The sequence below is a fragment of the Tasmannia lanceolata genome, unplaced genomic scaffold, assembly GCF_043159265.1.
Source record: "Tasmannia lanceolata isolate RefF3 unplaced genomic scaffold, GAP_Taslan_0.1 ptg000025l, whole genome shotgun sequence".
Lineage (NCBI taxonomy): Eukaryota > Viridiplantae > Streptophyta > Magnoliopsida > Canellales > Winteraceae > Tasmannia > Tasmannia lanceolata.
The window spans coordinates 4,788,450-4,805,592 of NW_027518702.1; the positions used below are offsets into that span (position 1 = coordinate 4,788,450).

General features: G+C 40.1%; 1 protein-coding gene across 6 annotated transcripts; it reads right to left on the reverse strand.

Annotated features, from left to right (window-relative positions):
• Positions 1 to 305: 305 nt before the first annotated feature.
• Positions 306 to 15,064, reverse strand: LOC143857821 (Pentatricopeptide repeat (PPR) superfamily protein). Of its 6 annotated transcripts, none has more exons than XM_077368326.1 (4): positions 11,769 to 15,064; positions 11,608 to 11,673; positions 3,593 to 3,660; positions 306 to 933 (listed from the first exon to the last, which is right to left on the reverse strand). In XM_077368326.1, exon 1 carries the CDS (start codon positions 14,951 to 14,953, stop codon positions 12,098 to 12,100), a length of 2,856 nt encoding a protein of 951 aa, XP_077224441.1. In that variant the 5' UTR covers positions 14,954 to 15,064; the 3' UTR covers positions 306 to 933; positions 3,593 to 3,660; positions 11,608 to 11,673; positions 11,769 to 12,097. The 6 variants fall into 6 exon arrangements, with proteins under 6 accessions (XP_077224441.1, XP_077224444.1, XP_077224439.1 ...); XM_077368329.1 differs by having other exon boundaries at positions 11,608 to 11,679; XM_077368324.1 differs by lacking the exon at positions 3,593 to 3,660.
• Positions 15,065 to 17,143: the final 2,079 nt, after the last annotated feature.

Genomic DNA, 17,143 nt, shown 5'->3' on the forward strand with positions numbered 1-17,143 from the left:
AATACTTTTCCTTTCCAAACCTTTGCAGAAAATTCCTGCAATCCATACCAGCCCTTAGATCATGGAAACAGGTAGGCCCCAATTTCGACTATTTATTAAAGGGAGATGATATTTTCACCCCCTCTGCAGTACGAATTCGCCTCCCTTATAACATGAACAGTGGGAAACTTTAACACTTTTTGATGTCAAATCACATTAAAAGGGGGACGAATGCGTGCTGAAGGGTGGGGGGGATATCATCGCCCTTATTGAATTATTGATTTGAATTAAAATAAAATGTTTATTATATAAACAATGTGTTAAGGCCATATAAAATTATACTTTCACTTTCCAATATAGATTAAATGATGTCAATATACATTTAAAACTTTGAAAATAAATGTATTGTCATTACAATCATGCAGGTCTTCAAGTCCAAACATTAGGATTTTTATATAATGTACAACCACCACCTTTTCTCTGAAACTTTACAATTGATCTGGTATTATATCCTGCTGCAACACCACAACTGTCTTGAGCACCTAAAAACATGCTCCAATCCAGTGTTTCAAAATGCAGACGCAGGCCAGAGCAAATCCTAGTCGACTTGGCACAACTCATTTGAATACCCAGTTGATGCAGCTGAATTCTCAGTTGATGTCGTTAACTCAGGAGGGTCAACAGAGTTTTAATTGGCTTTATAGGGCAAAACAGACTCCAATATAAAAAGGAGTCGACTCAGGTGAGTCAGCCATGATGCAAGGGAGTTTTGAATCTCTGCTCACATTTCCTCAAATTTGGCTTGCATGTTAGTGAGATCGCTCCCTTTGAATCTCTGCTCGCATTTCCTCAAATTTGGCTTGCATGTTAGTGAGATCGCCCTCCGCAACTTGTAGAGACGTCCTAACACATCATTTTTGTCACTAAGTTGGGGCACTGCGCAACTTCATTTCTCTACAACGAGCAACACGGAAACAAAAATCTATATCAATTGCTATGCAGGTAGCTGTATGTAGTGGTTAACGAAGCGTTGTTATATAAAAAAAACCTATTCCTTTTACCTTTCAAAAAAAAAAAAAAAAAAACTAGCAATTATGCAATTGTAAGCAACAAAATCTCGGGATGCAACTCGGGCCAATTTTTTGAAATTCGGGTTGAGCTTTTACGAAAAAATCGGGTCCAGTTAGGGTTGATTCCAGTTCATTTTTAGCAAAAGCTTAACCTGATCCGACCCAAATTGCACCCCTAACAAAACCATACACTTCGATTGGCCATTTGAATAAAGCTTGTCCTATAGATAACTCGTCAGCAAGCTTCAAAACATTTCTATCCCAACTTGAAAAAAAACAGTGGGTAAGGAGATACTAGTCATGGCTAAAGGTACATTAGTCACAACACACAACTTGATATTCAAATTTGATCATGGACACTGTATCTGTGATGGCTGCTTACGCTAAAGATGTTGCAATATCAGAAGTTTTCCTGTAATTTTTTCATGTCACGTAAGTCTACAAGCATAATGAAAAGTCAGAAAAGATAACCAAATCCTGAAAAGTCGCACACAACATCACACCTAAGAGTATAAATGTCAGTAAGCATCACTATAATGCCTTCTTTAGAAAGATGAAACAGTGTTCTCGATGTATTATGTTCAGTTCTGATTCCCAGGCTCCCAGCACATATTTCAAATCTTTTTTCTCATAGAAAATCTAGCTTTAAAATTTATCCTTTTTTTGGATAACAAAAAACAAAAACCCAGTTGAAAACTAAAACCAGTTACACAGAACTCTACAACAAATATTGGAATAAATAAACCTCGTCAATCTCCACAAAACAGTCACATCACAAGAAAACAGAAGAAATAGTATGTAAAACTAGAAATTTCCACTCCTAATACAGATCTGGTCCCAAGCCTTGGTCCCACTTTTTAACACCATCACAGTCTGAAGATGCTGAGATTTACCACTAAACTACAGAGTTGGCTTAAAAATACCATTTATTTCCCATAGCAATAACACCCAGAAAGAACCTTCATATGGTTTTCATTGATTTGGAGAAAGTGTATGATAGGGTTCCCAGGAGTATTACAAAATATGTTGATGTGATTAAGGATATGTATGACGGAGCAGTAACTAGTGTCAGAACCACGGATGGCACGTCTAGTTAGTTTCCAATTACAATAGTACTGCACCAAGGATCATCTCTAAGCCCTTATCATTTTACGCTAGTTACGGATGAACTTTGGGAGGGTATCCAGGATGAGGGTATCCAGGATGAGGTGCCATGGTGTATGTTATTTGTAGATGACATAGTACTTATTGACGAAACCAAAGGAGGAGTAAATGCTAAGTTAGAGTTATGGAGAACTACTTTGCAATCCAAAGGTTTGAGTAGGACTAAGACAGAGTATATGGAATCCAACTTTAGTAATGTAAGGAGGCGGGATGAGGATGTAGTAAATAAGACTGGACAGGAGGTACATAAGAGGGATATCTTTCACTATCTTGGTTTAATTCTACAAAAGGAAGGAAAGATTGAAGAGGATGTTAACCATAGAATAAGAGCAGATTGGTTGAAGTGGAAGCTTGCCTCAGGAGTTTTGTGCGGTCGTAAAATCCCTACCAAGTTGAAGTGAAAGTTTTATAAGACAGCTGTGAGGCCAGCCATGCTTTACGGCTTAGAATGTTGGGCCACCAAGAAGTAGCATGTGCATAAGATGAGTGTCGCAGAGATGCGGATGCTTAGATGGATGTGCGGCCACAAAAGGTTAGATCGAATTAAAAATGAAAACATCCGTAAAAAGGTGGGGGTGGCACCAATTGAGGAGAAGATGAGAGAGCACCGCTTAAGATGGTTTGGGCATATACAACGTAGGCCTTTGGATGCTCCAGTGAGAAGAAGTGACTCGTGCCAAGTTGATGGAGTAAAAAGAGGTAGGGGCAGACTGAAAACAACTTGAGTGGAAACAGTGAGGAAAGACTTGAGGGCTAGGAACATAACAGAGAACATGACCTTGGATAGGATAGAATGGAAGAAAATGATCCATGTAGACGAACCCAAGAATGGAAGAAAATGATCCATGTAGACGAACCCAACTAGTGTCAGGAGAAGACTTAGTCATTTTGAGCCGGGTAGATCCTTTCACCTTCTTCATGAAATTTTCTAAAAGGATTCATTAGCCGACCCCAACTAGTTTGGGACAAAGGCTTAGTTGAGTTGAGCAATAACACCCAAAACAAAAAACAAAGGACATAAGAAGGAATGATGTGACTACTTCTGCATCGGAAGGGCAGGATTATGATTTTGAAGCATTAGAAGGTCCTGAACCACACCCAAACAACCCAAAGTGAAAATCCACAAACTATTAGTTCAAATTGAAATTAATCAAACTTCTACAAATTTTTTTTTTGAAAAGTGACATATTTCATTAATATCGAAACACCGTTCGTAACCAATAGTCCCAGCCTGCTTTTACAGAATATTCATTGGAAACCCGGGCATTCCTGAGGCTAATACAAGAAGCAAAAGCTTCTACAACAAAAGTTTCTACAAAATAATTAACCCATCATCTACAATGTAAATAATCACAGTGGTGAAGGAATGACGTAAGTACCATTTAGGCTTCATAATGCTGTGTGAAGGATTGAAAGCCTTGGAGAGATGATGAGTATGACATGCTCCCTGTTTTTAACATTAGAAGTACTTAGAATGGAAAAAAAATACAAAATGGCCCTAATTAACCATAAATTTCTAACTCAGTCAACAGTTACATTCGGAAAGTTGCTTTGGTTAAATGATCTGCATGGCCAGAAGATTAGAAGGGGATTCAAATGAAATAATACATGCAGGAATCCTGATCTTCTACAAAGTTATTTCTCAATAGTTGTGTACATGTAGAACCTCTAGATTTTACATACGAAGCTTCCACAAAACTGGAAAAAAGAAGAAGGATGAGGAAATGAAATAAAGGTAGTGTTAAAGTACAAACAGATTAAATAACGCCATCTCCAACAGCTTAAGCTATTGGAGTAACTGGTCGTTTCACATGGTATCAGAGCAAAGGTTCTGAGTTCAAACCTCCCGGATAGCAAAAATCCACAAGCAATGGCCAAACCCAAATGAGGGGCTACCTGTGCCACGTGTAGGCCAGCCCTAGAAGAGGGGCCACACGTGAGAGGGAGTGTTAAAGTATACTCAACTCAACTCAACAAAGCCTTTCTCCCAAACTAGTTGGGGTTGGCTACATGAATCCTTTAGAAAAATTTCACGAAGAAGGTGAAAGGAATCTACCCGGCTCTAATCTTGGCTCTAGTTGGGTTCTTCTACGTGGATCATTTTCTTCCATTCTATCCTATCCAAGGTCATGTTCTCTGTTATGTTAGTAGCTATCAAGTCTTTCCTCACTGTTTCTACCCCAAGTTGTTTTCGGTCTGCCCTACATCTTTTTAATTTGGCACGAGTCGCCTCTTCTCACTGGAACATCCAAAGGCCTACGTTGGATATGTCCAAACCATCTTAAGCAGTGCTCTCTCATCTTCTCCTCAATTCGTGCCACCCCCACCTTTTTACGAATGTCTTCATTTTTAATTCGATCTACCCTTTTGTAGATGCACATCCATCTTTTTTATTTGAAAAATGACAAATTGTATTAATAGTCATACGAAACTTACATAGAGGAGGGACCAGGAGTCCCCTAAAAACTTCATCGTATGATGGCCTAGGAGATAACTCCAGACCCTACTAACCAAAAGCTCCCAAAACTATCATCTTTTCCCATTACACTCACCATTTCGTACATAAGTTCCATCTTCACGATCTTCCTAGAGGATCATTCCTAAAAACCTTGATAGAAATCACCCAAAAAGAAACCTTTGCGATCTTATCGAAGATCTTGAAGCTAAACAAAGCATCCCTCCTCCATAAAAAACTCATGAACAAAAACCCCTAAGGAAATTCTCCCCTAAGAGGAGCACTTCTCCAGCTCCCCCAATAGATGCTTAATTCATAGTCCAATACATCTGTGAAGTCAAAGGGATCCTCAGGTTCCATTTCCTTAAGTCCAAGCCTCTTTTTACCAGCAAGCCTTTCTTCGACCTTCCGAATTCCCACCGCCTTATTAGCCTCACATCGAATCTTCATCAATCTCCTCTCATCAACCAGAATTTTGTTGAAGAAGGGGTGTTTATGCAAAGGCGAATGAGTGTCCTTTACATTAACTGACCCAATTAAACGAAAGAGCTCCTCAGCATTATATTGGGCCTCCTTGAACAATTTCCATCGTCTTTTGAGAAAATCTTTAGTAATTTCCTTATGGGTCGGATCATTTTTAGAAGCCTTCTCTTCATCATAAACCATCGTCTTCATCTTGTAGAGGATCTTCTCCAGAACCAAGAGGTCCATGGACCAACTCCTTTTCCGACCCAAGGAAGATGAGGGAAGGGAAGATGTACCGTGCTGTTCCATTTTAGAGTGATAACAGGGGTAAAGGCTTCAGTCTCTCAAGTCTCCTAGGTGAGGCCAAGAAACACCTTTTGAGAAAAAGACCGCCGATTTTGTCCAATAGCCTTACGCCACTATTACCACAGAAGCATGAGAAGCAAGTTTCCACCCTTAAATTGTAGACCATTTATGGGACGAGACTTGTTTCGATTGTTTCTGACAAATCTCGAGGAGGTATTGCTATTTTCTACGAAGCTTTTAATGAGAAAGATATCTATTCATGATTAACATCCCAGAACTCGAGCAGATCTTGGTTTATTCGCGGACGCCTTATCTTCCTTATCCCCACCTCCTATAATAAGGAGGCCCGCTGTTGGATATCTATGTGTGTGTATGTGTATGTAATGCCATAAGGGCATAGTAGTCTTTTCCCTTTTCCATCATTAATATAAGTACTTGAGTGAAGGGGAAAGACCCTAACTCATTCTCATTTTCTCTCATCTCTTTCTCCTTCAACATGGTATTAGAGCCCTAGGCTTAGTGTGCCCTAGGGACCAAAGTGAAACCCCCATTCTTCTTCCTCCACACCCATGCCCTAACTTCTCACCCCCCATCTTCTTCTTCTTCCTTTTTTTTATTTTCTTTTTCTTCTACACTTTCTTCCCCACCCTTCTCTACACCCTAAACCCTTCCCTACGCTCTTCCCAAACCCACGCCCTCGTCTGCCTACCGCCTCCTCTCCCCATTCCCCTCGCCACCTCCCGCCTCCTCCTTACATTCCCGTGGCCACCTCCCGCCTCCCTCTCAGCCCTTTCCGTCCCCACCTCCCTCCTCCCTCTCAGCCCACCACCCCCCGCCCCCCCTCCTTCTCTCTCCCAGACTCTCGTTTCTCTCTCGCTCACCCTCCCCCGCCTCGCCTCGCCTCTCTCTCTCTCTCTCTCTCCCCCCCCCCCCCTTCCACCACCTCCAGCTCCCCTCCCTCTCTCGACCCTCTAGTTCTCTCTCTCTCTCTCTCTCTCTCTCTCTCTCTCTCCTCTCCTATTTTCCTCCTTTTTCTTCTCTTTTCCAGCCCTCAACCCTAAATCCTCTTCATCCACTCCTCTACATCCAACCCTAGAACCCTCAAACACTAAATCCTTCTCTTTCACTCTTTGTCTATGACCTAAATCTCCCCTTTCTTTCTATCCCTCTTCTTCGCGGCTCCGATTGACTCTCGGCATTGGTCCGAGTCTTTCACTCTATGATCCTACATGTGGCTTGTCTCTCTATGCCTCTTCTCATTCTCTTTTGTCGTCGGAGCCGCGCTCGTCTGATGGAGTCAACTTTGTGACTTCCCTTTGTCCTCATCTATATCATCTCTTTTTGGGTCTTCATGAACCCCTTCTCTCCCGATGGATACTTCGACTACTTCGGATCTGCCTGCCTCACCCTCCCCTACTGACAGTGTGACTGCACCTCCATCAGCTCCTTCTTCGAGATACCATCCCACGGTGTATTCTCCATCTGTCGAGCAGTCATTTCCTAGATGACTTCGGAGCGCCTCGACGGCTCCAATTACCTTAGCTGGAGGAGAGCTGTTGAGACCAATCTTCTAGCTCGAGGCAGAGTCTCTCTCATTGAGCGGAGTCCTCCACCCTCCTCTGATCAATCCTATGACCGGTGGCGTCACGATGACGCGATGGTTCGCACGTTGCTGTGGCAGAGCATGGCTTCTCATATTGCTCGCCCGATGATGGACTTGGTGACTACCCGACTTGTGTCTGTTCAACTCGAAACCTACCCAAAAGCCCCTTTTGAGGTCCAGAACCTTCGGCATAGGCATATTGCTATTGTGAGACCTTGTGAGATTTCGTCAGTGGGATTGGAATGCTTTTTTGTGGGGTTATTGAAATTTCTTGTTTGTGAGAATTGTGACTACTTGGAATTCTTACTATTTGCATGCATATGTACATGTGTAGATTGATCACATAATTAAATTTACTCATGGATAATCTTAAAATCCCAATCGTTTAATCATATTTCCATGGTTGAATCATAGAAGTTGTCCCCTTCCTACGTTAGAATACTGATATATTTTTCACATGTTTCTCTTGGATTGGCGACTGCAAACCGAAACTAGTTTTCGTTTTTCACTTCTCTCCCCATCTATACCCTTCGCTTGTTGCAAGCAAGGATGAACACCGACTGGTTATCCCCTTGACCAGCTCAAAGTGAGGAGATTTTGGACGTTTGAAAGAGAACATTCCTTCTCTTGTTTACCTAAGTTATCTCCTTGTTGTTTGGACTTTTTGAAGAGCCCCGCAGGTTTCCTAAATGAAAACTTCTTCACTTCTTATCTTCTTTTCTTGTTACCTGCAAGAACCACAACCCAGATTTGATTTACCATAAAACCAGTCCAACCCTTGCTATTGATTCCACCAAGATAATCCAGTGGTTGCTGGACTTTTCTGCCTCCCTTCCAACCTAGAAATACCCCTTTTAACTGTTAAAAGTTCAGCAGTTGCTAAACTTTCACGGGCTATAAACAACTGCATGCACTTTGCCATCCACCTTCAGGCTTCAGCCTTGCTGATTTTTCTCTACCATCACTGACCCCCACTGTTTTTTAGTTCATAGAACCCTAAGTTCCCTATTTTGTTTTGCCGTGAAACATAAGCCAGCTGCAAGCTTTTCCCTGGTTGCTTTTGTCGCAAAACCAAGCCTGAATTATAGCAGCCCGCAACACCTCCTCTATCCCTATATTTAAGCAGACTATAACCCTCTAGTTTCCCACGCAAACCACCCCGTTTTCCTAGTTTCTAGCCGCCCCCTCGCCATTCAAACTTCCACCTAAAAACCTTCTAGTTTTATGCACATACAACCTATAAAATTGCCACTCCCTTCACTTTCTAGTTCACCCCAAAACAAACCCATTTACTCGTTCAGCCGAAAACCCATGCCTTTTCCTATATTTTAGCTCTTCCTAAAAGCTTGAAAAACCCCATTGGTTACACCACCTTTCATTTTACAACACAGTTGCCCCTCTACCACAATTCCACATCCTCTCCCTTCCCTTTTCCACAATTCCATCTTTTTCCACATCCCCTTTTCTCTTATTTTACCTAACCTAATTCCACCTACTTGACCCTTAATCTCACCACCTTTGACCCCAACCCTTAATCACCACCCTAATATCCTATTGTGCCTGAACATCACTTGGCATCAGAGCTTTCGCTACACTACCCTACATTAGAAAGGGTTCGGCGTGAAAGATTCAATGCATCCCAGGAATTATCAACTCATCTATAATCTAGATAGGTTAGAGAAATTCCCACAATAGCAATCTAACTTGCACAAGAAGTAGCAATAAGAAAAAAACATAAAATATCAACTCTTTAACTGTTCATGTTGATGGAGATAAAAACCTAAATCAAAGATGCTTGACTGATTGAGAATCATGAAGATACGGAAGAGCTAGAAAATGTGTGGAAAATAATGAATAGTAAGATCTTTGGAAGAGATCACAAAGTAAAGAGTAGAACATCAAAAAGAATAACTAGAAACAAGAAATAGCACAAGAATAAGATTTAAAAACGGTTGATAGAAGATCAGAGAGGAAGATTGGGTAGTTGCTGGAGTCAGACCGACGAGACCAAAGGCATCACGCCAAGACAATGGACATCACACTATGTTTTTGCAAGAGTGCAAAAGAAATCCATTTTTCATTCATATTTTTTATGTTTCCATGGCTTACAATATATAAACTTGTCTCACAACTTCCAGAGACTTCTAAACAACTTAAATCCTAACATGCGGGGCCTATGTGACTTAAAAGCCTAACTTTAGAAGCTTCTTATGAAAAATAAAAACTAATAATAAAACACTAATAGTGATATGAATAGTGACACATGAATACTAAACCCTAACTAAAACAGAATAATGATAATCACCAATAGTAAAGTAAATCAAGCATAGACGAGTAGGGGTGGCCAGAACCGAACCAAACCCAAAGAACCGAACCGGAACCGAACTGTTTAAAAATACTTTGGGTCCGGTTCGGTTCCACTGATGAAGAACCGAACTTATTCGGTTCGGTTCCGGCTCTAATGTTCTTGGTTCGGTTCTGGAACCGAAGAACCGAACTTTAAATATATATATATATATATATATATATATATATATATAATATTTTTATATTTCTATTATACATATACTTATTAATATAAATTACTTATAATATTAATAAGTAATAGTTAATACTATTCTTATAATAAGAAAGTAACTTATATTATAACTTTAATTAAAAGTTTTTATAAATTATAATTAATAATTAGTAATTAGCCATTAGAACCGGAGAACCGGACCGGACCGAACCGATTATGTTCGGTCCGGTTCGGTTCGGTCCTACTATGTACTACGGTTCGGTTCGGTTCTTACGGTTCATGGAACCGGGAACAGAGAACCGAAAAAAAAAGTAACCAAGGACCGAGAACTGAACCGGTTGGCCACCCCTATAGACGAGTTACCAAAATGAGGGTTTTATCAACTCATGCAACTTTATATGGATTTGGATGACTTTCAAGAGTGAAGGGAATTTGCTCAATGGGTTGCCGTTCTTTACTTCAGAGGTTTCTCAGACTCTGTCATTCGCTTCTCATAGGATGTGATCCGTTTGATCTTGATCCACATTCTCGTGACTTGGTGGTCTCTAGTAGTCCTAGGTTTGTTACGCTAAACTTTGATGGTTCTAGCTTAGGAATCTTGAACCCTAGTGGTATTAGTGACCTTCAAAATCTTGACAGTGTCATCGAATAGGCTTATTTTGGCCTGATCGACAAGAAAAATTTGAATGAGCTGGAAATCCTTACGCTTTTGAGAGGAATTCGTCTTGTAAACTCATTCTTGACACCCTGGTCGTGGAGGGGAACTTGCTCAATGTCATTCATTGGGTGAAAGACGAGAAAGGTTTCCATTGACATTTGTTGATGCTATGGAGGAGATTTTGGATACAATGTAGGGGCATGTGACACCTTTTCAGCATATCCTCTGCTTCCCTAATAGTGAGGTATATCAGTAAGCTCACTTTGGGGTGGAGCAAAAGGGTTTGAGGTGTTTGATCCAAGGTTGCCAGAGCGGGAAGCGAAAGCGGGAAGAGGGAAGCGAATGCTCCCGAGATGGTGGGAAGCTGGAAGCTGGAAGTTGGAAGCTGGAAGCTGGAAGCATGAAGGGTCGGGGGAAGCGCCAGGGAAGCACGACAGGGAAGTGTGTTTCTCATTTTTGTGAATCCCATAAAATTAAAAAGATGGGAAGCAACAGGGAAGGGCATTCGGGGAAGCGTGACTCCCATTTTGGGAATCGCGATTTGTCGATGCAGGGTGTGATTCATGATTCCTTGGTTTGATCCATTTTTTAAAAACTCTCCCAAGGCCAAGTCGACTCCCCGAGTCAACTCCCTTCTACTTTGGCAGCGTTGAGCGTTGCGCCGAATCCACGTTCCGCATTGCGCCCTACAGAGTCAATAAAAACTCCTTTGACTCTCCCACATTATGACCGCATCGACCGAGTACTCAGCCATGTCAACCGAGTACTAGACCGCGTCGGGCCGAGTCATCTAGGATTTTCTTCGGCCGCGTTCCGCTTCGCATTCACGTTTTCAAACACTGGTTTGAACACCTTCCCCCTTGTATCTTTTGCTTTTGTATGGGTTTATCCCTTGACCAACTCGGTCAAGATTCCTCTTCTATATGTAAAAAGATATCTAAAAGTGACTTCTAGTTTAGCTGCAGAAGGTGTTTCAAGACTATAATTGTGTGTGGAAAGCTTTGCCCCTAGTGATGTAACTCTTTTTTGTTTATTTATTAACCACTTATACAGATATTGAAAATTAAAACATCGTAAAAGGACATAAAATTGAAACAAGAGGCTTATCTAGAATAATTTTGGAGCATAGTGTAGTCAAATGATCCATTTGTCGAAATAAAAACAAAGCAGCTTGCCTGCACACACCCATCACTGCCTTAGGTTGTTATCTATCTCATATGACCCACTAAGGGTTCATTTTGCCAATACAACATTTAAGAAGATCTTAGGCTTAAAGAGGCTACGGCTTTTAAAACAACAGAAATAAAAACTACTTGCTCTAATTCAAAATGGGCCCTTTCTCAAAGATGCATGTGAAACTCCAAAAAAGAGAAGGTTTACAGAAGACACCTTCTAATTTGTTGGGGTATGAACATCATGATGACATACACACTTCCAAAGAAATTGCCTTGGTACCTGCACCTAACATCCCCCCTTATCAAAAGCTTGATAAAAATAACCAATAACCTAAACTGATCCAAAATTGAAAGAGTGGCAAAATAACCACTAACCTAGTCTGGGTAACGCAACTCCCAATTCATGGCACAGGTTAGCTCATCTTTCCCGGCAATTAGTGTATGTCTGAACCAGCCATTGAGTTCTATCCTTTTGCCGCCCCTTCCTGTAGTTCTCGCTGATATTGAACACAAGTGCTTCGTATAAACTTTAGCTCTAATGTACTTTTTTTATGACAGGGTATCCCTACCCCATTTAGGGCAGGACTAATCCCTACGGATACACGCAATCACCCGTAAAAATGGCTCCAATGTACCTAATCAACAGCATCGTCCAGTATGATTGAGAAACCTCCTTGCATTGTTAATTAGTGTAGTCAAATTTGTCATAATATAGCAGATGACATATTACAGTTCTCCGGCATCCCTTCTTTTGAATCCAAGGGTTCTACTATACCCATATCTCTATTACAAATAAAAGCTGGAAATAGACCCCTTATATGCATCTCATCATAAAGATTCGAAATCTGGTGCATGTCCCCACATTTGACAAAATGTTGGACCAAAGTACTATATGTCACAAAATTAGGGTCAACATCTCTCTCAGCCATCTCATCCAAAAGCTTCTTTGTGGATTCTATATCCCCTTGCTTACATAATCCATTGATCAAAGCAGAATAGGTGACAACGGTAGGAGAAATCCCATCCTCTAACATTTTGCATTTCATCTTTAAGGCTTCATCGATATTACCAACCTTGCAGTACCCATCAATCAATGTATTAAATGTAACAACATTAGGAACCAGACCCTTCAAGTTAAGTTTGTGGAAAAGGCTAACTGCCCGATCTAAATTCATGGACTTACACAACCCATTTAGCAGAGCATTGTACGTAGCGATATTTGGGATTAAACCCCTTTTCAACATTTCATCTCGTAAGTCAAAAGCTTCATTCACATTACCAGATGCCGAACAGCCGTGTATAAGGGTACAATATGTAAAATTATCTGGAACAAAGCCTCTTAGCAACAAGTCCGAGAAAACTCTTCTCGCATCTCCTACCCTACCAGACTTGCAAAGCCCACCAATAGCTATGTTGTATAGGATGTTGTTAGGAATTAGAAATCCACTTGCAATTTCATCAAGGGATTTCGCAATCTTTTGCACTTCAAGATGTCTAATATCTTGCTCAGGAAACTTATTAAGACATTCTTGACTTGAAAAGAGATCAATATCCACCATCTTTTGCAACAACAGATTTGCTTCATCCAACTTACCAAGTTTAGAAAGACTACTGACTAGTGTGCTACATATAATCACATTTGGAGTGAAACCCTTCTCAATCATTTCAAAATAGACTGTAAAAGCTTTATCCAACATTCCCTCTTTGCACCAACCAGCAATAAGAGCTCCATAAGTTACAATGTTAGGAGTCAATCCCTTCGCCTTTATTTCCACAAGAAGATCACCCACTCTACTGCATTTCTTAGATTTAAAGAGTCCGCTGATAAGAGAATTAAACAGTTCAATGGAATGAGAAAACCCTTCCCTGTCCATCTCATCCCTAACTTTAAATGCCTGCCCAATATCACCAGTTTTACAGTAACCATCACTAAGGGTTCTATACGTCACACTATCAGGTAAACAGCCCAAGTCTTTCATCTTGCCAAAAATCTCCTCTGCCTCAGCCATTTTTCCCATCTTACATAATCCACTGATCATCGTATTGAAGGTAATTTGACTCTTGGTAAAGCCCCTAGCTAAAATATTACTCCACAATTTCAAAGCCTCTTCAAACCTCCCCATCTTGAAAAACCCATCAAGTAGAGTGCTACAACTGACCTCATTTGATGCCATACCCCTTTTCTGCATCAAATACCACAACTGCATCGCGTCATCTATCGCACCCACACGACACAAGCCTTTAAAAAGTGTGTTATATGTTAAAACCGTAGGTTCAACCCCTCTCAGAGGCATCCCATTACAAAGCTCAAATGCGTCGTTTAAACGACCTTCCCTACAATATCCATCTACAAGTGTATTGTAGCTATAAGAATCTGGCCTCAAGTGCCAAATTTTCATATCCATCATCACCTGCTCTGCTTCTCGGACTCTTCCAAACTTGCAATACCCATTAATCAAAGAATTGCTTATAAATAAATTCGGCTTCAAACCAACACTCAAAATCTCATCGTGTATCCTAATAGCATCATCCATCTTTCCAATCTGGCAATACCCATTTACTAATATACCATAAACTATTTCATCAGCAACCAAAGATGACTCCTCCTTCATATCCCTAAGCACCTTCTCCGCTTCTCGAATCTTACCTTTCTTACAATAACCCTTAATCAATATAGAATAAGTAATCACATTACATGAAATCCCCTTCTCAGACATTGACTTCAAAACTCCCTGTGCTAATTCCATCTCGCCCAAATCACAATACCCATTAATCAATGAATGGTAAGTCACATTGTTCGGTTCAAAACCCTTATTTTCCATTTCCAAAACAAAACTCACAGCTTTCTTCATCCTACCATCTTTACAACAAGCATTCACCATTATTGTAAGAGTAAAAATATCAGGCGAAATCCCACCCCTAACCATCTGATCATAAACAAGAAATGCCGTATGATTCTCGCGATTCCTAACCAAATTACTCAAAAGACTATTACAAGATCTCAAACTAGGCTTACATCCAAACTTAGCCATATTATCAAACACGAAAAGTGCCCCCTTTAACATACCATTCTCCGCGTATATCTTCAAAAGCATATCGAAAACAGTCGGCGAGAATGAAAACTCCTCAAAAACCCTAACCAATTCATCAAAAACCAAAGGCTTAGTCCCACAAATTCCAACCAATTCCTTCAAATACACTTTCGAATCATCGAACATTCGACCCCTAGATAAAATGTGAACAATTTTACAATAAGATTTAGCATTCGGCCTAAATTTATGTTGCTTTAACGCCAATCGAAAAAACCATAAACACGCGTTCGGATTAAACCGAAGATTTATAAGAACATCATCAAGGATTTTGTCACAAAAATCAAAAGGGAGTTTATGAACTGCGTCGAATCGTTGTAGAGTTAGAATTCGACATATTCTTTGTAGCAATTCAGAATGGTCTAATTTAGATTCGTCCTTGAGTTTCCAAAGAAGGGCTTGGGTTGTGTGGATTGATTGTTTTTGGGTGAAAATGTGAAGAGGGAGAGAGATTAAAGAGTACCTGGGCATTTGAAAGAGCTTTTCTCATATGGGTTTGGAGTAAAACTCGTTGAATCTACGTATGAAGATGGAAGGAGATAGGGTTTCTCTAGGGTTTTACTTGTTATCTGAAATTTTATTATTTTGTTCTGTCTAAAGAGGGCATCTATACAACCTGAAAGAATATATAGCACAGTTGTGGGGCCAGGGCTGTTGGATACATAGATTTTATAATCTAGGATTGTAAAATCCCGGATTTTACAAAGCTAGAACTTGGATTTTGTAACTTAAAACCTGAATTTTATAAGCTAAAACTTGAAGTTTACAATCCCAAAAATGTAGAATCCTGGTTTTAGCTTATAAAATCCAGGATTTTACAATCATGGGTTATAAAATTCTCGTACCCAAAAGCCCACCTTGTAAGGTTGCAACTTGGGTCAGGTTTTAGCAGACCCCGACCTGAAAATAACCTAGGCCAGACATCATGAATCTTGGGTTGATTTGGGTTTTAGGTTGAAAAACTAGACCCAATCTTGAGTAGGGCCGGGTTTAAAGAAGGAAAAATATCTTAAACCCAAAACCAGGCCCAACTCATATAGGTGTATGACTTCCTTAAATTTCTCTTGAATAACTTGACAAATCATTTTCCAATATATTGATAAAATTGTTTTCATTGAGGAGATCATGTTTGTGATGTGAAAAAGTAGTTTCATTCTTACATTTAAACTCTTGATCACATAAATTCGGAGACTTTTTGTTCAAAAATTTGTTGTTTTCTACGATCTTTGAAATCAGTTACCATCCTATTCTAAACAAATATAAACCCGACCAGAGAAACTATCTTGGGTAGGGTCGGGTTTATGAATCTTAGGTTTTCCAATAGGAACTTGAGATAATTTCTCGATTAGGGTAGGGTTTTGGAAAACCCACCCGCCCGACCCAAGTTGCAACCCTAATGTCTCGTCCCAATTATCATGAGTAGAGGTGTCAATGGACTCAGATGGCATATCTTTCAAAAAAAAAAAAAAAAAGGACTCAGATGGCATGGTTCGATAGATCCAAAGGATCCGATCGTTCATTACAAACTCTGAATACTAGATATGACCCCAAAATAACAGGATTTGGGCACAAGTGGATCCGAACATGTCCGTTGGATACATATTCTAAGGTCCGAAATTATTTTGGATCGTGACCCAATTGTAGCTGACAAAATATGATGGAGCTTCCTAGGTCCAAATTGAGAGTTATAATGTACAAAAATGTCCTTTGTATTTTCATTCAAATAAATCTATCAATGACAGGTATTTTTGTAACATTTAAAAACTCTAATAAAAACTAGGGATGCAACTCAAAGGTCAATTTTTGGTAATCCAGGTTGAGCTTTTACCATAGAATCGGTCGACTTTGGATAGCAAAAGATCAACCAGACCCGACCCAAAATTGCACCTCTACTCAAAACAACAGACATCATTTTATTTTCCCTTTTCATTTCCATGACGATTCTTCTCTCATTAGAGTTTCTTTCCTCTTCCTTCTCCTAATCCTAACTTCTAATTGTCTACATCATAAGCAGGACTTATGACACTCCAATGGACGGTCCAATTTGAAATGGATCATGACCCATGCTCAAAAAGTTTGATACCCAATTATCTCATAGAGCGAGAATTTAGAATTATCAAGGAAACTCATAGGGCCTTGTTCGTTAAAGAATTTTGAGTCAAATAATTGATTTTGGACTCACAATCAGCTGTCATATCCTTAAGGCCCTGTTTGTTTTAGATTGTGAGTCCAAACTGATTACTGGACTCAACTGGTCGTTCTGCCTTGTTCATTTTAGATTGTGACAACCGATTGTGAGTCGAAACTGATTATTGGAGGCAAAATTAAAAGTAGGTTTGGGTCCAATAATTGGTTTTGGACTCACAATAGGATGTCATAATCTAAAGAGTAACGCTAGGGAAACCGAGAGTAGGACCTAAAAGGGGACCGAACAAATTGTGTCACGCCGCAACATCAATAGCTGCGTGAGCAATCCCTTAAGTTTAGGGAAATCATCAAAAAGTAAATTTTTCTTTAACACATGGCAAGTTTTCATTGCAGGTCCCCTAGACTAGGTCTCCATATCATTTTTCAAAAAGGAATTCACATTCTATGCTCTTCCTAAAAATCACTTATTGGGTCCAATTTCAGCATCTTGTTATCGGATTCGTTGATCCCAAA